The 22730-nt window shown below is 38.5% G+C and overlaps 1 protein-coding gene across 6 annotated transcripts in view; it reads right to left on the reverse strand.

Annotated features, from left to right (window-relative positions):
* Positions 1-22730, reverse strand: part of Pdlim5 (PDZ and LIM domain 5) — a 160782-nt gene that overhangs the window by 23249 nt on the left and 114803 nt on the right. For 3 of the 6 annotated variants that reach the window (XM_021197100.1, XM_021197099.2, XM_029537576.1), the window contains 3 exons: positions 22210-22353; positions 21248-21379; positions 17177-17361 (listed from right to left, as the gene is read on the reverse strand). In XM_021197100.1, coding sequence (XP_021052759.1) covers positions 17177-17361; positions 21248-21379; positions 22210-22353 — 461 coding nt within the window. The remainder of the gene's footprint in view (positions 1-17176; positions 17362-21247; positions 21380-22209; positions 22354-22730) is intronic. The other 3 variants (XM_021197106.1, XM_021197101.1, XM_021197105.2) reach the window with 1 other exon arrangement.

A 22730-nucleotide genomic window follows, 5' to 3' on the forward strand; every position in this document is an offset into this window, starting at 1 on the left:
TTGCAAACTTTATATGACCCAGCACAGGGGAACACCAGGGCCAAGAAGTGGGAGTGGGTGGGTAGGGGAGCAGGAGGGGAGGGTATAGGGGATTTTGGGGATAGCATTTTAAATGTAAATGAAGTAAATACCCAATAAAAATTGAAAATAATTTTTTAAAAAAGGGAATCATTTATGCCTTCATGAAGTTTAAAAATGTTATAGACCAACAAATCATTGACTTTCTTACAGTACAATACAGTTCAGGTATAAAATGTTTCTGAGAAGTACACATGACATAGCTTTGTGTCCCCATCCATGGTGCTGGGAGTTGGTGGTAGACCCTTTTAAACAGTGAGGCCTAGGAGGAGTTTACACCCCAGCATGATCTCTTGATATGGGCTGTGAGGTGGATGGGCTTCCTCTGCCACACACTCCTGTCATGAGATTTCACTACATATTCACAAGCCAAAAAGGACAATGGACTAAAATCTGTGTATTCATATTGTGTCTTAGTCAGGGTTTCTATTCCTGCATAAAACATCATGACCAAGAAGCAAGTTGAGGAGGAAAAGGTTTATTCAGCTTACACTTCCATACTGCTGTTCAACACCAAAGGATGTCAGGACAGGAATTCATATAGGATAGGAACTTGGAGGCAGGAGCTGACACAGAGGCGATGGAGGGATTTTACTTACTGGCTTGTTTCCCCTGGCTTGCTCAGCTTGCTTTCTTATAGAATCCAAGACTACAAGCCCAGGGATGGTACCACTCACAATGGGACCTCCCACCCTTGATCACTAACTGAGAAGATGCCTTACAGCTGGATCTCATGAAGGCATTTCCTCGAGAGGGGCTCCCTTCTCTGTAATAACTCCAGCTTGTGTCAAATCGACACACAAACACAGCCAATACATAATGTGACTGTTGTTGGTGTGCTACTGCCCTCTGATTGGCTCTGAGGCCTGCTCCATAGAGAACCCATGCCTGGTACTATAAGCCTATCTTATCAGTGATATGGAGAATTCTTCCCCAAGTAGGATAACTATGTCGACATAGTTATCAAACTGCCTTCTAAATATGGTTGTACCTGTAGACCTGTAGACCAAAAGTCCTTATTTAATCAGAGAAGTCCCCCATTACAGTGGATTGGGAGTGAAATTAGAGACTCGTGGATACCGAAGAAGCTGAGAATACGTGACAGTTGAGGACTCAGCCTAAAGACTCCAAGGCTTGATGGAAAATACAGTGACAGGCTATGAAATGCCAACCTCAAGACTCCACACAGCCATTTGCAATCACGAATTCACAGCTGTAGTTACCAGCACTGGATCTACACAAGACAAGGCCCATCAATGATCAGTTATGGAAATGGGATGAGCTTACAGGACTCTTGAGATTTACAACTCAAGTTCTACCAATTACTTTCCAATCAATAAGCAAATGTAAGTGCTTGAGTGTCAGATTCTTTTTTCCTTTACCATAGATACAACACACTCATGGATTTTCATGTACTAGACAATGGACTTACCACTGAACTAATGGCTTATGCTAGGAAGGGAGGATTCATTTTCTCCAGTTGTGTACCTACTGCTGAGCCTACCAAGCTATAGTGGACAGCTCCAAACCCACTGTCACTTGGACAGCCCTGATTAAACTCAGTAGGTCACACAAACAAGACAAATAGATCTTTTTTTTTTTTTTTTTTTTTTGAGACAGGGTTTCTCTGTATAGCCCTGGCTGTCCTGGAACTCACTNTGTAGACCAGGCTGGCCTAAAACTCAGAAATTCACTTGTCTCTGCCTCCCAAGTGCTGCGATTAAAGGCGTGTGCCACCACTGCCCGGCTCAGATGCGATCTTAAAAAAGAGATTTGTAGAGAAAGAAGTTAAGTAGGGAGAAGGGGAGGATGTGTGAAAGTGGTCAGTATTTATCATGTCCATTTGTTTAAGTTGTCAAATAACTTATTTTAAAAATCTTAAAAGTAATAAGGAAAATATGTATCGATTTTTAACATTGATTGTCTCAGTTATTTTGTCTCAAATAGCTATTTAACACATGGGGTAAGTGGTAGGAGGCAAAAAGATAGCCTATTTATGTATATAGCTATTTTGTCATTCAGCAAGTATGTTGCGTAGTTTTTATTAATTTGATGCAATCCTAGATATAGCTGGGAAGACAAGTCACAGGTGAGGAATTGCCACCATCAGACTGTACTCTGTCATATCTGTGGGGGCATTTTTTTTTTTTTTTGATTCGTAATTGATGTGGAAGGGACCAGGCTACTGAAGGCAGTGCCACCACTGGGTAAATAGTTCTGGATTATAGAAGAAAGCAAGCTGAGCAAGCAAGCCATCAAGTGCAAACCAGTATACTGTGTTCCTCCATGGCTTCTGCTTCAGTTCCTGTAACCAGATTACTACCTTGAGTTCCTGCCCTGACTTCCCTTCACGATGGGCTGTAAGCTGTAAGATGAAATAAACTCTTTCCTTCCAGAGTTGCAGTGGTCATGGTCTCTACCACAGCAATAGAAAACTAGGATAGCAAGCCTGTTCAAAAAGTCCACTGTAAAGACACTGTTCTAAGAAAGAATATGTAATAGATGAGGACATTCATGGTCTTGGTCATCACATGGGTGAAGCTGTTAAAAATTTTTTTATTGTTATGTATCTCAGTACTGTAAGAATAGTGAATATGTGAACTCAGGATAAATATCTAAAGCGATGAGGATGATTCAAGAGTCACAGCATGTCCATTTGAGTTATAGAACTGAACTATAATGCAGTGGAAGTAGAAAAAGAGGTGTTCCTTGGACAGAGAGCAAGCAGTGTTAAGCATTTTAAAGACAGAGTAATAAGAGAAAATGTAGGCGAATATACCACAGAAACAAATAAAGGTATAAGTAGAAAGTCTGGCTCCCTAAATGACATTTAATTTAAGTCTTTTTCTCCATGTATTCATCCATTCAAACACATATTATGAACCAATTATACACCATGTTTTTTGTCAGGGACTGCTTTGATTCACTAAAATATGAAGGCAAATGTGATTCTCAAGCATGAGAGAAACCTGGAAATGCTAACGGTCTGATCATAATCAAGATGATTAATTTCTGCTATTTTAATTTTTAATTTCCTCACTAAGCTGCCCTAATTGGCTTCCGTTGTCAATGTGACCCAGTCTAGAGTCATCTGAAGGCATCTCAACTGAGGGACTGCCTCGAACAGGTTGGCCTATAGCATGTCTGTGAGGGAGTCTTGACTGATGACTGACGTGGAAGGAACTTCACACTGTGGGTGCATCATCCCTAGGCAGGTGGGACTGAGCTATACAAAGACACTGGCAGCGCATGAGCCATAGAGCAAGCCAGCAAGCAGCCTTTGCCCAAGTTCTGTTTTAGTTCCAGCCCTAACAGCCCTCAATGGAGGACTATGGTCTGCAAGTCTAGCCAAATACCCCCTCTCCTCTGCAGACTGCCGTCAGAGTGCTTTACCACAGCAACAGAGATCAAACTAGAACATGAGCAGACTTGGGTAACTTAGAAAAATGTATGAAAGCATTATTTTTTCCTTTGTGCTTGTAAAACCATCATTCCAAAAAGAACAAACTTGTCCTAGTGCTTCTAACAGCTTAGATTATATTAAGACCTTCATATACGTTAATAGGGTATTTTATTTTTCACAATAATATTTATTTCTTGCTTTAAACATAGCTATCTATTCTTTAATCTTTAATAGGTGCAAAATTCTTCAAATAAGGCATATGTATATAAGATTGGACATCTTATGTTTTGAAACATAATTAAAAGGAGAATGTGTTTGTGTTTGTATAGTTTTTAAAAAATAAGCAAAGAAAGTTATGGGAATTAACCTAGAAATAACCATAAAAATTTTGATTCCTTATAAAAATCATGTATTATTTTACTTTCATTGTTAGAAGAATGAGCCGATATTTAAAATGTTAATGAATATGAATGTTACCAGAAAAATAAAAGACAAGTGTCCACTGCTCCAGCTCAGCTTTCAGAATCATATATGAGTTTATGATATGAAAAACAACTGTCTGAAATAAGAAGGCTGCTCCTTCTGAAACACTGAAGCTAAGCTTGGGCTTGTATAAATAACTGGTCCATATCAATGTGACACTTTTGAATTGTAATTCAACAGCCGAGTATGTTCTTGACGGTATGGTAGAAATTTTACACACACTAAATCGAGCAGCAGTATGGCCACACGCACATAGTACTGTGGACAGTGAGTGCTTTCTTCTCTGCCCTTTCCCAACCATCTTAAACAGATGGTGGCCAAGAGAAAAACAGGGTCTGTGCATTTTTCTATCAAGCTCCTTATGATGAAAGCATAAACAACAGTCTACTTTTCATAATCCAGGCGTGAAATTATATGCAGCAAAAAATGGAAAGAGTTAAGCCAAGATCTAAGATCAGAGGACACTCTGAGGCTTGTGCAATTTTTATTAAGCGGAATCAAGGACTTGCTTAATTCAGTGATTAAAAGCAAAATTGGACAGATTAAACTATTATCATTTATGTAAGCAGCAGGGAATGCTGGCATGTCCACCATGAAGAATTGGAACAGGTGCATCTAAGGCTAAGAATCAAATATCACTGCCACTTCTCGAGGACAGTCTCTTCCATTAGCAGCCATCCTTTCAACATTAAGAACTCAGATTAAACTGGATCTAGAAAGTCTTAATTAAAGTGAATATAGGAACTTGCATTAAGCACCATTCTCTTTCATTTTTTTTATATTGCATGTTACCAAATATTACTCACTACACAGACTTGCCTTTTTCTCTCTATTAATCTTAACACGAAAATTTTCTTTGGGTTATAGTTGCAGCTACATAGCAGACAAAAAAGCACAAGATGTTAACACATAGGGTTTTGCTACGATTAATTAAAGTCAGCAAATAATTTCATTTATCAGAAATAAGTACAGCGTTTTCTGAATAATTTCATTATTGTTCCTATGTGTGACACACAGTGGGAAATAAAGTTCATGCTTTTATTGTGGAATGCCAGCATTATTCATAAAAAATGAAAAAGAATAAAAAGCAAAAGAAACAAAAAAGGACTGAAACAAAATATTTGTTTTTGAAAAATCTAAAAATCTTATTTAACATGCGTCTACATGTTTGTGCCACAGCACCCGGGAGGAGGTCAGCGTATACTAGGCAGAAGTCAGTGCTCTCCTTCCAGCATGAGGGTTCTAGGTACCAAATGAGCCACAGCAAGGTTGATGGTAGGCACCTGCAACTGCTTAGGTATTTTACCCAAACAAACATTACATTAAAAAATAAAACTGAGGTGTTATTATAACCTCAGGAACATTGGAAAGGATTGTTAGCCTTATCTGCAGCCTGGGGAGCTCAGTTGTAAAATGCTGGCCATGCAAACATGAGGGCTGGAGGTTGGATCCCCAGTACCCACATAGAAGCCAGGCATGGAGAAAAGCATGTGAAATCTCAGGCATGGGGAAGGAAAGAGAATCCTTAAGGCTTGCTAGCCAGCCAGTCTAGATAAACTGTGGGGATTATATAGACTTGACTACATCTGGAATTAACTAAAACCCAAGAGGCTGGGAACACGTGTGAAGAATCTTTTTCTCGATTAAATCATTTGAAATGTGAAGACTCACTTTTAATCCAGATCTTTTGATGTGGGAAGATACACCTTTAGTCTGAGCCACACCAGATTTAACTTTAAATATTAAAATTAAAATTAATGGACATGGAAGAAGGCAGCTCTTTCTTTCTGTTTGCTTGTCCTCACTCTTGCTGGCAAGTCCACTCCTTTGTGGGCATTAGGGCCTACTTCTTCAGGATTCTGGCATATACCGTACTGAAGATCAGCTGAGAAATTCAGCCTTATGGACTGAACCACTACTGGGTTTTTGGACCGTCAGTTGGCAGATAGCCTGTAAGTTTGTAAGCCATTCTAATAAATCATATATATATTTCATTATTTAAGTTCTGTTCCTCTAGAGAACCCAGACTAATACACCATGTCTAAAAAAATAAAATAAAATGGATAGCAATTGAGGAAGACAGGAAATTGGCCTCCATCCTCAACACATAAAAACATGTACATACATACATGCATGCAAAAATGGATATTAAATTTCTAGCTAGGCATGGTGGTTCTCTGCTCCAATTCTACTATGAGATGTTGAGGCAGGAGGGTCATGAGTTCAAGGTCAACTTTAGCTACACAGTGAGTTTGAAAACAGACTGGACTATATGACTATAAAATAATTGTAATTTTGAGTGTATTTGCATAAGAAAACATGTAAGTATATACATTATTTCATATTTTTCAGGATGCAATAAAAAAACTAGTTTACCATCTCTTCTTAACAAAAACAAACAAATACAAACAGCCTAATCTTTAGAGAAAAGGAAGGAAGAGAAATAGGACTCAAAGTACCCACATAAATAGAATCCTCATTAGGCAAAGACTGATATAGAAAGGAAAAAATGCAAGAGTTTATCATGTTAAGTGATACTGTTTTCTAAGCTGCAGCATTAGAAACGCCATCATTTGTGCTCAGCTTCCCAATATGGAAAACATAAGCACCACCAAATGTGAAGAAAGAAAATGAAGTAGTGTAAAGAAGATGTACCTACATTCCAGAATGTGCACAAAATACCTCATAAATGTCAGGGGTCAAACTCAACATGAGATCTGATCTGATTAACAAAGCATCTAATTATTAAACCACCACCCCCTTATAGATTAGACTCATTCTTTACACCAGGAACTTGACTTGAAAGATAAACCCAGAGAAATAAGTAAATAAGTAATCACATGTAAAACAGGGTTAATACTACAACAAAAGTTCCCCAGTTAAGTCTGCATCTACTGTGCAGAATTAGGAAGCATGACATCTTCCTTGTTCATACAGTTTGACTCCAGAGTTTGGGTTTTCCTGTAAGGAAGCATGGATTTTACTATTTCAGACTTTGTATGACTTTTTGCTTCTTTTGAAAATGTCATTTGAATGAAAATGATTCCTATTAAGTCATAGGAAGTTGCACTCTTAAGAGATACAGGTTTGTTGAGGGTAGGTGTGTCACTTTGGTGGGCTTTGCAGTTTCAGAAGCTCAAGCCAGGGCCAGTGGCTCACTCGTTCTTCCTGCTGCCAATTAATCTGGATATAGAACTTTCAGCTCCTTCTCCAGTATCAAGTCTTCCTGCCACCATGCTTTTTGTCATGATAATAATGGACTAAACCTCTAAACTGTAAGTAACCTCCAATTAAATGTTTTTCTTCTTAAGAGTTACTGTAGTCATGGTGTCTCTTTGCAGCAATAAAACCCCAACTAAGACAGCAAATATTTAAATACATCACTGAAGCCTGAAAATAGCTATGGGTGATACATAAAGAAATGAGCATGGTCATGCTTCAACAGAACCTTGTTTTAAAAAAAACTGATAGCAGGTAGGCCAGGTGTGACCAAATGTGTGAAATAAGAGTAGAAACTCTTTAAGGAAAGCATTTATAACAAATCTAGGTACATTTTCTTATACGGAGGTTGAGTGGGCCAGCATGAGATGGAAAGTGGAAGAGCGGAGGGCTTCTACAGATGCGGCCCACAACACTAAACAGACTCCAACACCAAAGCAAAGCTCCCAAGGAAAACATTCCTTGGCAGGAAGAGAAAGTGGATACTTAAGGGTGTCACTATTTTTTCTCTAAGAACCATGATTTTAAATTTGAATGGATTTGCTATATGAAAACTGCAAGCACATTGTCTGCATCACACCCCAATCCTGACAGTGGGCAGCTCCATGCAGGACTTTGCAGCGAGTGAACTATTTAATGATATCAAAATGCAGGGACCAGATGGCAATAAAATATTATTAGAAGAGATGAAATACATGCAACTGGTAGCAATTTACTTACTCATACAAAAATTTAAAAAGAGAACCAATAAATCCATCCATCTAAGCTGAGCAAATCTAGTTACCTAGATTTATTAGCGTAGCACAAAGCCTACAATGACATTTGGGGTGGTTGTAGTATCAGTAATTTCCTTTCTCACCCCTATCTACTTTAGCCTTCAAATAAAGATAGAATTTATATCCACTTATAACTGAGATGAACATCATTCAGTCTTGGATCTAATCAAATCTCACAAATAAATGAGTCTTTCTTTGAAACAAAAATAACATATCAGATCTCTCCCCAGCTCTAATTCATAATAAAGCAAAAGGCTATATCTTACTTCAGAACTGTACCCCACACAATAAAGACATGCTCAGGCATCACACAATAAAGTGGTGAAATAACTAAATCATAGCTAAATGATCTGAATTTCAAACGTGAAGTTTAGATGCAAACAATATGTCACCCAAAGCAGATTTAGCAGCTCTCAGGCCCATAGTTAACTGTCTCTGTCCTCAACAAGAAGCCTCTCTATGCTGTCCCTTTGAGATCTGTGCCTCTAGATGTAATCACAAATGCCACCATGGGACACAGGACACGTGTTATCTAGGGTCAAAGTAATGGGTCACTGTACTATAAACTAGATAGCTTCTTTTACTTTTCTCAGAGCCTGTGAACTTGTTAGTAAGATAATAATCAACTGTAATAATGACTTAACGTGCAGTCTTGATGAAGACATTTTTAAAGCTGAAATATCAATGAAATGATTACTACTAATGAACAATAGCTACCATGTTACTGTTAGGAGATCCAGTTTGGTCCTTTCCAGGCTGCCTCTGTATTCAGGTAGGGATGATGAGTCCTCCTTCAACAAGAGTGTAAGAGGTACTATAGTCAACTAAGTACTTTGTAAACTATGTTTGTCACTTTCCTTTACCTCTGGCCCCATCAAATGTACTCTTCCCTAAAATATTCCTAACTGATCACTCTTTTATATTATACAATATAAATAAGCTTATTTATATTGTGCTTCTCCAAATCACAACTTATATTCTTTAGAAGGCACCAATTTTATTCTTTGACAAAAACATGTTTGTGTCATAAAAGGAAAACCAAGTGGAGGCTGGGGAGACAGCACAGAGAGTAAATACTCACTGTACAAACAGCAAGCAGGAGAGCTCAGCACATATGTGAACATAAAGCATGTGGCATGCTCCGCTAACACCAGCAGTGGGGAGAAGTGAGGGGACACTCTTGTTAAAATAGTGACCTTCAGGATCAGTAAAAGACCCTGTCACAGAAACAAACTGGACAATGTGAGGAAGACACTGCCAACCTCTGGCCCTAAAGGGGCATACACAGGCAAGCATACCCACACATGAGTGCACACACTCCTGCAACACATATACTCACATACCAAAAATGAAAAAAGCAAATAATTAATAAAACCTGCGTGTCACTGATTTTTTTATAATGAGAACAATGACTTAGCAGGAATGTTGCGGAAGCCGGGTGTACGGGCACCTGTCTGTAATCTCAGCACCTGGGAGAAGAGCCATGCTGTGAGTTTGAGACCAATAAAAGTTATAGAGCAAGTCTCTACCTAAACTAGTATGGAAATCGGTGTTTCTTCAATATAGAGGAAGAAATTTATGCTAAACACTAAATGGCACATGCTTACTGTGTTAAAGTATCTCATCATAATATCAGTTAGAATAGCTTATACTTGCATGAAAACATTTAATAATAAAACATTTTTTAAAAAATATCCATTCATCTCTTATCACTGTCAGCCAACATGGCAGTAAACAAGGCACACCTGGGAGCTCTGTGTACACACCTAAAGAAAGCACACAGGTGATGCTTCCCCACACATAAGAACTGCTAATGAAAACAGCTAACTATAAAGAGGCAACAAATCTAACATTACAGTGAAAGAAAATGTGCTGACCAGTTTGATGTCAACTTTGCACAAGCTAATGTCATCTGAGAGGAAAGAACATATTAAGAAAATGCCTCCATATGGATTTCTGAGTTCGAGGCCAGCCTGGTCTACAAAGTAAGTTCCAGGACAGCCAGGGCTACACAGAGAAACCCTGTCTCGAAAAACAAAAACAAAACAAAACAAAACAAAACAAAAGCCTCCATAAGATTCATGGATACGGGGTGTGGGGTAGGGAATACGCTGAATGTCTGTTTTCTCTAAGCTACACACTTGACCACATACTTGATCACTGTGACAATGTTTTAGAATGTGATGCCTAAGTTCTGTATCACAATTCCTTCCCTGGGAAAACAGTGGTTATGCAGCACCCGACTCAGGTTAAAGATGCTAAGAAGGTCACAGGTCTGTTCTCCCCAGAACTCTCTCCATTCCTATCACCAGTGCCTAAGGTGATTGGTATCTGCCATCACTACCTCTATGCTAGAACACCTCTATAACCTCTAACATGGGGTTCTGGACTCCAGTCTCACTACAGAGAAATCAACATGGTCTGTTTAAACACATTAGAGATATACTGATCTTTCAATAGAGCCAATCTGACTCTGCTACTACACAGATTACAGATCTTTTAATAGCTCCTTTTCAGAAGCAAGCCCACACTATGATATGCTCTAAGCACTCACTGGCCAGGCCCCCCACTACTCCATTAATCCTCCTTTCTCTCTTGCCACTAAAACATCCCAAACAACTTGCACTCCTTTAAGAAATTCAAGTCTTGAGGTTCTTGGGTGGTTTTCTTTTTTTGTACGAATGTGTATATCAACATTAAAACTTCATTCCAGAACAAAATAAAACTCCACCATAAACAAATATGTTTTCCACCTTTAAGATGTATTCTTTATTCAAGTGTTTTCTACTCCCTTTCTGCAGATGCAGAGCTCCACATCTTCTGACCTGGGCCCTGTAATCAGAGGTAACTTCTCTCTGTACATCTGTTGCTGATTTCTTATGCAATATACTGGTGCTTTGTGCTCAAATTTACTATCCAAAGTAAGATGAGCCACATCCCTAATATTCCCACTGCACTCCACTGTTTGGTCCCTTGGTTACAATGATTTCCTTATTTTTTTAGAGAAAGAAAATCGGGCCATGGTTTCAGAATTGCTAATATTTTGAATTACTGGCTATAGAGGGCAGCAAGTAATTACAGTATTGCTTACATTCACCTCCTTTAACTCTTAATTTGATGCTTCAGGAGGCTAGTAGCATGGCCTTGTCCTTAGAGCTTTGGGATTTTTTAAATAGCTGCTTTGTCAGACACTGTTTTCACCTTTGTTCAGTAACACTTAAAGAAATCTGAAGCCCAAGAAGACTGAACATCATGATGACAAATGAATGTTGTGTCCCTCAAATTACATGAAAGGCTTCAAAATAAGGCATTTGGTCTATGTACTCACTCACTAACATTTACCAAAGAAATGGCTGCATACCAGGCAGGTGCTCCAAAGCAAGGAGTGGCATGGTAAACCTTGGCCACACCCTTCAAGGTCTATAAAAACAATTAAAATGAAAAAAAAATGAATTCTATGGTAAAGACATTGCCACAGTTGTACGGATCATGGAGAAAGAATAAGTGCCCAGCCAGAGGCTCAATGAAACTGTGCTAAGCAGGTGATAAACGGGGTCTGACTAGAGGAGTTACAGTTAGAGAAGGTGAAGAACTGCACACAAGAGCAGCCTGTACAAGGCATGAACTGTGAATAATGAAAGTTTTTCAGCAACTTTGGCAGAACTGAACTAGAAACATATGGAGCAACCTTGTGAAAAGAGGCTGCAGAAGATAGTGGAGGTGAGGAGAAAATTCACTGAAGGCCCTGGGAAGAAGCTACACTGCCTGCAGCTGGGAGCTCCAAACAGCTGCACACAGGGAAGTTCTGTGACATCCATTTTGCTGGTTCAAAACAGTATAAGTTCTTGATACTGTTATGAAAGTGTCAAAGGGTGGAATCTGAACCCTTCCTGTTCTATCATCTAAGTATGTCAATATACCAGATCATATGTTCACAACAGTGCTACTGAGGTACTTTAAGATCCTTATTTTAACAAAGAAACTGTACTCAAAAGGTTAGCCTCAGAGCTGGGCACAGTGGGACAAACCCATCATCATAGCTGCTAGGAAGGTGGAGGCAGAAGCATCATCAGTTTGAAGTCTGCCAGAGTCATTCAAGACCCTTCTTGCAAAAAGCAGAAGCATAAAACTGAAAAGGGTAGCCCTGTAGAACGCATACCCGGTGGGGTACACATTATATACACCAGAGCCACCCCCACCACACCACACAACTAAGTACAATGGACAACACAGCCTGACGAAGCAATGTACTTCTTATATTCCAGCAAATTCATCACCTGCATTTTGTGTTTGATTAGGCTAATTAATGTATTTCAACACAAAATGGCCCTCTATGCCTTCATGAAAAATATGTTTTACTATACTTGGTAAGACAGTAATATTTTTATACACATATTTGCATCTAGTAAGTTAAGTTTACCTAATCTAGTAATCATAACTTACTAGGAATGTAGAAAAACCATTACATAGCAAATTAGGTCACCTACAAAAACACAGGTATATATTTTTAAACTATTACTATTAAATTTACAAAGGTTTAAAAATACTCATCTGGCCACTTATTATTTATATATAATATGAAGCTTTCACAAATAAAATTTAATAGATATATAAATATTGAGGCTGTAGAATGTAGCTCAGTGGTACAGCATACGCTTGGAAAGTATGACACCCAGGGGCTCATCCCTAGCTCTTCAAACAAACAAAAGTGAATTCAATAGAGATTTAAAAAAAAAAATCCAATTCTGATAAATAACAAGAAAAAACTCCATTTTTACGTACCTCCCTAGGTTCTAGTCACTGTTTCTATTTGTGACAGTTATGTGACATAGGCATGAGGAAGTAGGCAGTAATACTGCTGACTTGTTCAAAACTCGACTTTAATTCTTACTACTTTTCTATCTTAGTTTTTTTCATCTAGTCTATGAATTTTAAACATTTTGTATCTCAAAAGAGTTATCTTTTTATGACCAGCTGGCAAGTGTTTAATGATAAAATAAAGTGGCACTGACGATGCCTGAGGAAAACATAGTCTAGTCTAAACTTTAATGCTGCTCCATGCACACTCAACTCCTGGTTGCCATCTATTCTAGCATCACTGTACTCTGGAAGGTACTTCAGTACTATACACAACTATATACTATATACTGTGGTGTATACTATATACAAGCCCTGCAACGCCACAAGAGAAGCATCTAATAAAGGCAGGACTTTAGGAGACTTACATAGTGAAGGACAGGCTTAGCATACACTAAAATGTCTTATAATTTCAAAAAAACTTTTCGGTAAAGTCCTTCCTTTGTTTTCTTTTGAGCTTTTATGCCTTTCATTTAAAAATACATTACCAATCAATTAACAAAAAGTACAATATATGTTTTTAAAATCAAGTCTTCTCACATCTTCTCACACTATTTTCTATTCTATATAGCATAGTAAACACACTTCCTCACCTTTTGAGCCAAAGCATATCTGTGTGTGCTACCCTTTGAACATTCCCACTTTTTGTTATGTAGGCATATCATGAAACATGTTTATAAAATTACAGTTCTCAAAGTATTTTTAAATAGCACATCAAAATACTCTGGAATGTTCTGCACCATTCTATTTCATTTGGGCTATTTATGCTGGCTACATGCAAGAGTACCAAGTTCCAACACAATAAAATAGTTTTTGTTTATGTAGAAAAGGAAGTACTTACTACTGGTTCTATCATCAAACAATGTATACATGTGCCAAATTATCAGAATGTACCCCATAAAGATTTACAAATATGTCCCAACAAAATAAAGCTAAATAAATGCTATCTCCCAGCTATTACACTGACTTCAGAATCAACTACGTTAATCATAGACTGGAACTTGCTCATTCTGACCATCTTTCCCAGACAACTACTGGAGTTATTTTTAAATACTTAGATCTGTTTTTCTTTCCTTTGTGGATAGCAGAGCAAAGATATGAACTAACTAGGAAATCAAGCTCTTAGTGGGACAGCAGCCATGTCCCTGGCTTTCATGCCGTGTGAGTCACCATGGCCCAGTGACCTGTGCTGTCAGGTTTTGCTCCCCTTTGACCTGCAGCACTGCTGCTTTCACAGGTGAACTATGAAATAATCAAGAACCACTAACCATGCCCTAATTCCAAAGGACTTTCATATCTTCATTAGGAATCTCTTAGAAATGTCAAATACTATGTTCTAAAGGAGTGTTATTTTGCTCTTTTCAATGACATACTTCCAGGTACTGTATAAAAGAAACATGAGAGCCTAGAAATTAAGTTTCATTTTAAAATTCTACAAAGTAATGTAAACTATTAGCATCTGTCTAGTAAGAAAGCATGAAATATGTATTTTTAGGTCCCCAGACTAAAGTGATAGCATTGTCTCAAATGTATTTTTGATTTTGAGTGAAGAGTCATGATGTAATTGAATTACAATTTCACAATAGAAAAAAATTTGTTTGACAATACTGTTTTATGATATGTATGATACTAGGTTATAATATTTATCATATTAAATTATCTATAGTTTCTACAAACATATCATGTTTTAAATACTAGGCATAAGGGTCATGATTACAGTTGCTGCTTGTCTGATTTGATTAGTCTCTTAAGAATCAGAGAAGAAAGGACTCTATCACCCTCTTGTGGTGGTTTTAATGTAGTATTTTTTTCCGGGAATTATTTTACTTAGAAAAGAATATTTTATTATGAGTTTTTGAATTATCTAATCATCAGCTACATTTTCTGTCCGGATTTCAGCTTTGACCTTAGAAATTAAGCGCTTTTTATCTTATAAGACACTGTCCTGTCACATTCCAATTACATCAAAGCCATTTTTTTTCTTAAAATTATTTTGGTACTAAATACACATACAAGATAACTACAGTTTGTCCCTGTCACAATATACGGGCTTGAAGTGGATGGAAATAGCTAAATACGGCTATGCTTTATCACTATTTTCCTCCCAAAGAAATAGGTCATGGTATGGCAATGAACCACAAGTGTCAGAGGTTAGTCTGAACATTTTGCTTTTAGAAATAATTTAGCAGTCTAATTCTTTTAAAGATTTCTATATTATATATAATGGCCTATCTTCTTTCCCTGAAAACCCAGATACAGTCAGCCCTCCATTCTGAAGTTCCTATACTGGATAAAAAGTATTTGAGGGGAAAAAGATGTACTCACTATCTACAGTCTTCTATTTCACATCTTATCTCCTAGACAATACAGCATAGCAATATGTACCTATCCCTTACATTATATTGAGTAGGTAGATAACCTACGGACAGTTTAAAGCAAGCAGAAGGATGTGCACATGCTTTGGTGACTCGCTGAGTGTTAAGAATTGTATGTATGACGGATGGAGGACTAGCCATTGGACTTTGGTCAACTTCCTTAGAGAATGTGCCCATCCCTGGCTGCCTGCTAAACAGCTTCCCAGTGGTGCTTACTGAGCCTCTTTCAAAACCAGTATGGAATAGTGATGGGCCCAGTCTATGGTTAGTCTTGTGTATGAAACTATGGATACTGCTCTTGGTTAACTGGAAAAGTAGGGAGTACACTAAAGACAGGCATAGGTAAAGACTTTCTGACTAGGATTCTGGCTATTTAGAAAAGAAGACCAACAAATGACAAGCATGACCCTAGGAACTTAAAATGGGTTTATACAATAAAGAAAATGGTCAATCAAAAAAAGAGGTCCCTACAGAATTAAAAAAACAAAAACAAAAACAAACCTTTTTACCAGGATACATCTAACAAGAGAACTGATATCTAGAGTAGACAATTCAAAAAGTGAACATCCAGAAAACAAAAAGATCTAACCTCCAAATGTGCTATGGAACTGATCAGGGTTCTTCATGAGAAGAAATTCAAACGGCTAATAAGGTATTCAATATCTCTCAACCATCAGGGAACATAAATATTATGTCCTTCTCAATAAGGGATTTGTGCCTCTGCAAGTGAGCCTGCGTCAGTCTTCCATGCATACTGAGGGGCAACTGTTCTTGGATCCTCTCCACAGAATCAACTGCATGTAACAAACACCACTGTGACATAAAATAAGCAACAACACACTGATGAGGGCCTGAGCCAAAGCAATGGGCAAAGGAGAGAACAGGCGTGATACATACTGTATCCGAGAGCCTGCTGGTATTGGATACCTTGAGAATGAGGAGTCTAGTCTAAAGTTCATAATCTGCTGCTGATCAGGGGGCATACAACGTTCCCCAGGGTAGGAAATCACATTTTCAGGCACACTGCATTTGAAATGGTACCAGGACACAGCAAGCATTTCAAAGGCCTTGAGGATACTGGAGATCATCAGACAAGATAGCAAATAATCAATGGTTAGGTAGTGTAAGGAACTTAATGACACATTATTCAGGAGAAGGGAAAAGCTGAACTTGGGGTTGGAAAGTCCTAAGGTATAGTCCCATCATTTTAACAGAAGTAGTGTGTGTGTGTGTGTGTGTATACATGTTCTGTGAAAGCCCGAGGCAAACATTGTGGTTGATTCCCAGGTGCTATCTGTGTAGTTCTATGAGCCAGGGTCTCCCACTGGCATGGGACTTGCTGAGTAGGCCAGGCTGGCAGGCTGTGGAGCACTAGGGATCCTCCTGTTTCTGTCTCCCCATGCTTGGATTACAAGCACATACAGACAGCTATGTAGGCTTTTTTTACAAGAGTTCTGGGGACTGAACTCAGACCTTCTGGCTAATGTGTTAGGAATTGACCAACTAAACTACCTCCCTACTCCTAGCACGGCTATTTCTGTCGTATACCCATAGACACTGCTTATGTTGGAGAAACAGTAAATGGTTTAGAATTCCTGACTTTTATATATCAGAAGATGGAGGGTCAGAGGGATGAATATTTGTATCTGAAGTTCTTATCTAGAGAGGTGACTGAGAATTCCGCTTTCTTCACTGAGCCTGAAGTACTATGTGTCAGTATTTAAATACCTCCTTTCCAGAACTGTGTGCTCTTTCCCCTCTTGCTTTATATGTCTACAGAACAAGCAAAGGGCACGTATGAGGCACAGAGGATGATGCTGAGACATTTTGAAGAGCAAAGCAGCCGCTGAGATTCTTTATAGTTGTTCCTAAATCTTAAATCATTGAGAATGGTTTTCACTAGCAAAGTACTATTGTACCTGCTAGAACACATTTTCAAACTTTCATTCTAGAAAAGACAAGAGTGAGAGATTTCTTTGGAATACCTGCTTGGTTTGGACGCTGCCAGCTTGGTGACTTGACGCTGGTGGATCCTACAGGCTTGAAAGCAGCAGCAGACCGGAGGCCAGCCACCGCGGGCCTGCTTGAACCTGGGCTCTCAGGGCCCTCAGACACACTCAGAGGTGAAGCTCCAGATGATGCCGATTGCTGAGAAGGCTCCTGGGTGCTACTGTAAGGAAGGGAAGGGAACAGCTGTGGTGAGGGGGATCAATCTAATTCAGCAATGAGCCTCACTTCTCCAAATCCATTAAAGCTTTAAGGAAAACAAAATTCCGGTGAACTTTTATTTAAAAAAAAAAAAGAAAACTTTGAGAGTGGGTTGGGAGAATAGAACACATGTGGCATTAAGTCGGAAGTGGAACACTGGCGAGGAGAGTGGAGGTGGAGAGTTAGAGAAGTGCAAAGAAGGAACTCAGCAAGACAATTATAATTATAACAATTATGAGGAAGTCTGCTTCCTTACAGGCAAATAATACACAATAATTCTGAAATCATGAAGGAATTCCCTTTGTTAAGAAGAAAAGGCAGTTAACTTTTTTTCTGTATGATGGAGGTTATTTTCAAAGAGTCTACAATATGTTATATAACCAATCCTCACATTGAATTTTCCCTCTCCATCCCTAGTTAACATTTCAAAAGAATCATCAGATCAAGGACGTTAGTTGCTGGAGTATCCATAATAACCTATATGAAATGACATCAATGCTGTTCTTTTTACATATCACAGTATGTCACAAACTGTTTCCCTGACACCTGGCCAGTCACCACTTTCCACTGTATAGTCACTCGCCCATTCAGTAGTATTTAGACATCACATAGACCAGACAGTATAACAAAGAGACAATATCTCCTGCCTTGTACAATGTCCAGTGTTCTAGGATCATAACACCAGGAAAGAAGAGATTCAGTTACCATTATCTTTTCTCAGTTCTGATAGGCAATTATTTTGCTTCTAGAGTCTGTTACCTAAACTTTAAATAAGGTCATTAATACTTTGGTGATAAAAACCCCACATAATTTAAGCAAAATAATTAAATATAAGATGCTTAGTCTATTTAGGGCATAGAATGTGAGATTAACATATGAAAGGCTTATAAACATTCTGAAATAATAAAATATCTATATTCAATATATTTACCCATTACAAATAAATTAGTTTTAAGCCACAATATACAGGAACTTCTTATTCTGAGGTTAAATTACTCATGTATATTACACAAAATAATGAGCTACAAAATCATAACTCTAAAGTCCAAATCATTGCCATTTAATCATCTGAAGGAATTAAAATTGACTTCCAGGATATCTTCCAAACGTATGAGGCAGTAAACTGGATGACAGGAATCCAGTGCCAAGACTAGTGAATCTGGGTGCTGGAAGGAGCAGTACTAGATGGCCAAGGTACGAAAAACCTTGGGTGGCCTTGGCAACATTGCACATCTACATGGGCTGGTTCTATATGGTTACCGGCTGTGTACTACTCATCAACCCAATCTGCAGCAAGATGGATGTGGTTCAGTAAAGAATGCAATCCTAATATGGAAAACCATTCAAAGGAAATATCCTGTGCCTTACACACTGAAAGTCCTGTCTCAACTGAGAGGCATTTAGGCAACTGAGAGGCACTTAGGCAAAAGAGGGGAACTCTAAATGGGAGTGGCCAATGAGAGAGGAAAACTGAGTTACAGTTCAGCATGTCGTCCAAAGCCTGTAAGACACGGCTATAATCTATAGGTCTAAATCAGCTCCCCTGCTGTGTCACAGAAACTATGGATTTTGGACATCCTTACACTGTGGTACATTTTACTTTTCTTTCCAGGCAGACTTTGGACAGTAGGTACCCTTCAACACCCTCCTTTTGCAAGCATCCAAATTCTACCTGTGCTTAACAGAAGAACTAAAAGTACCCACTCAGTGCTGTACTCTCCGATAGGCAGTTATCACACACTATTCTATATTTAACTCCTCAAGCTGCTACAAGTAGAGATACTTGTAATTCATTTATCTATTTATTATCATTTATTTAATATCTGGCATATAAATATACATTCACTTGTGATGGCTGTTTTAAAAACTGTAAGTTTTATATGTACCTTGTCTTCACTACATTAAGATTACTTAGAGATGGGAGCTCAGTCATGCTAGGAGTATATTACTTAACCTTGGTAAAGTTCTTCATCTTCAAACAGTACAAATATATTGCCTTTCTTCCAGGGTTATAACAAACATGAACTAAAGTACTTGTGCAATCCTCAACACTGAATTAAGTGTTGAAAATGATACTGATGATTGTGTCTATGTTATAAGTATGTAGTTCAATGGTAATGATATTATTAGTGAATATGGTTACTAAATTAATACTTCATATAACAATTTACTTATAAATATAGTTTCGGTCCTGGATTTTAATCTGAGGTACAATTTTAAATTACAATTATTTAAATTATGTTAAAAGTCCTATGAAGATTATTGTAAGCTAACATGTTTTAATTTCGGTTGTGTTTTTTTATACAAGGGTTTATATAAATTCTTTCTCCACTGGCACATAATACTTAAATTTTAAACTTACTCTTCAAACATTAAGGATTTGAGGTACACTATAAAGAAGCTATAAAAACCTAAGTCATATGTACTTATGTACATTATGGTTATTTTTCTAGTGATACAAACAGAACCCAGATTCTCGGCTCTTGGACAAGCATTCCACTGAGCCATGCTCCTAGCTCTATACCCTGTCTCAAATACCAAATATGTGCAGTGTGTATCGCCTCGCCGCTGATAAAAGGCAACTACTACTACTACATTAGGACTACTAATGTTCCCTCTCACAGGGTCTGCAGAGAGCTTCTCTCAGGCTGGAGCTGCAGGTATACTTATGTGATGATGAACCAAGGAACTCTGATGGGGTACATTCACATAACATTCCATCCAGTTCTTAAAGTGTGGTCCAACTAGACTCAAGAACCCAAAATTTAAAAACTTCAATGTTTTTCCTTAGAGATGGTCTGCTCTCCCTGACACCAGCATAAACGCCTTACTAAAAACTATAATGAGAAGCTCTGTGATGCTGTGTAGCTGGAGACTGACAGCTCATTATAACCAGCCACCACTAGCTACAGCGGCAGACGTTTACTTTGCTACTGATTTTACATTTGTCACAACGTATGTTTGCTAGCTGACTCACTGAGATTACACAGTTAGCCAACCTTGGGCTATTTTTATCTCTGTATTATGCTTAGTAACTTCTGGGTAAACCATTAATTTTCTGTTATTGTTTCTGAGTTTCTATAGTTTGGCTCTGGAAAGTTCTTGCCTACAGCACTATGGGAAGTGGTGAACCTTGAGGACGTGAGCACCATTGGGAGACAGTCAGGTGATAAGCAGTGTGCCCTTACAGAGGGCATGGGGACCTAGCCCCTCCCTTTTCCTTCCTTTCCTGCCACTGTGAGGTTAAGCAGCTCAGAGCGCTCTAACACATGGTCCTGATCTCAGGCACAAAAGCAGTGGAGCCAGGCAACCACGCACTGAAACCCCAAGCCACAACCACAATAATCCTTATGTCCCCACAAACTGCTTATCCCACATATATCACAGCAATATAAAGCTGAACACATCCATTTAGCACATAGAGTAAAAATTATGTAACTTTTCAAGTAAAATTCTCATGTATGTATGGACTATAAGATAGTGGTCAGCCATAATAATTATATTGCTTTCCATCTTTTGAAAATGCATGGATTATTAATTATTTGACTATGCTACTACAGCTATAGCCATGTGATAAAAGCCCAGATTCCACTACAGTTTAAATATTGGCACAATTATTCGTGACTTCATACCAAACATCAACAGTGCTATTAAAGATATCGTAATGGATTAGAAGGTGAGCTGATAGGCAAATGAGAGAGCATGCATGTGCTTGGGCACTGCATTGAAACTGCAGTTAACTCAACACCACTTACATCGGTTCTGAAACCTTTCCACCTGGCCTGTTACATCGTAGTATGCTGTTAGAGGAAACAAACTTCCACATGCCATGTCCCCTCCCATAGTACCTGCTCTTCTTAACATGGACAGAGCCACTTGACTCCTCAGAGGACTGAAGACAGGAAAGAGCTAGAGGCTTGGGAAGAGTGCTGATGCAGAGTGCATCCAGAAGGGATTGGGAGTTTTCAGGGCCGGAGAGCCTGGCAAGCATTCAGAGAAGAGAGTCAGTGAAAACTTGCAGTGTCCACAAAAGAAAAGCCGGTTTCCAGTCCATGATCTGAGACATTTCCTTTAGGAGTGAGAGAGAGACGAGGGGGAAGACAGAGACAAGTGCAAAGCAGTGGGGAGGGTGAAAAGAAGCACTGAGATTTCATTGTATTATTTTACTCATTTATATAAAATTGATGAAATCTGGCTTGGCAGGGTGGCACTTGAGAGACAGAGTCGGGCAGATCCTTCTTTCTGTGAGTTTGATTTAAAACAGTCTCGTCTACAAAGTGAGTTCCTCGGACAGCTAGGGCTATGCACAGAGTCTCAAATACAAAAACAACTAAGGAAATTTTTATTGCAGTCATGCAAGGCTAGCTTTCAAAAGCATTTAAACCTATAAATGTGATAGAAATAATACAGAAACAAGACACATAGAAGGGCTGTTTCAGGGAATAATTAGGCTTTAATTCACCAATATTGTGGAATATGATAGCATCATCAGAATTTTAATTTCTACCTGATTCAGTCTCAACGACAACTGAAGACTATAAACTCTAAAGTCTGTAAGAACGTAATAAATAATAGTGAGTACAACTGAGAGATATGCATAAGTGGTAGCTGTGAAAACAGAGGCATGGTTGCTTTTCAAGAACATTCTCCAAACCCGTGGATTTATTCACAACCTGTGTGACAAGCATACGACACAAGGGGGAGCTCACTACAGAACCCTGCCTCTGAACAGGTCAGTTCTCTCTGAAGTGACCTATTGGACACTGGAAGACGCTGGGACCACAGACATGCACTGCACACATAATTCTACCTGGTTTTCGCAGCAAGAGCAGCAGACACAGTGGCAGCCGCATCCCTGACAACTACAGCACTGTATCTAGCAGGAGGGAAGAAGGCAGAAAAGTTTCCAAAACCTTCCAAGGCACCCTCTACAGTTCTTGTAGAGCTGCTTACACTTGACAGGGAAAGAAAGACAGGAAGGAGAAAAAATGAAACTAAGAAAAGACAGCAGAATAAACACAATTCAGCACCTATTCTACATCAGTATTTAGACTGAAGATGAGCCATGTAAGGGGGTGAAAGTTGTTTAGGTCACTTACTGGTTATATCTGAAATTTCAGATATTTAAACTTAATGAGTAAGCCTATGACTGTTTTTCATCAAGTACAATGTAATGTCAGCCACATCCAAATTATATATCACATATATGAAGAGTGATACACAGACAACTAAGAAGAAAATGAATCTGAAAAGTAAAAGCTGCATTTGTTTAAGCAGGGATAAGGGGATTTTCCTAAAAAAGATTTTTACATAAGAAGTGCTGTCTGGGAG

This window comes from Mus pahari, chromosome 4 (assembly GCF_900095145.1).
Source record: "Mus pahari chromosome 4, PAHARI_EIJ_v1.1, whole genome shotgun sequence".
NCBI classification, from domain to species: Eukaryota; Metazoa; Chordata; class Mammalia; order Rodentia; family Muridae; genus Mus; species Mus pahari.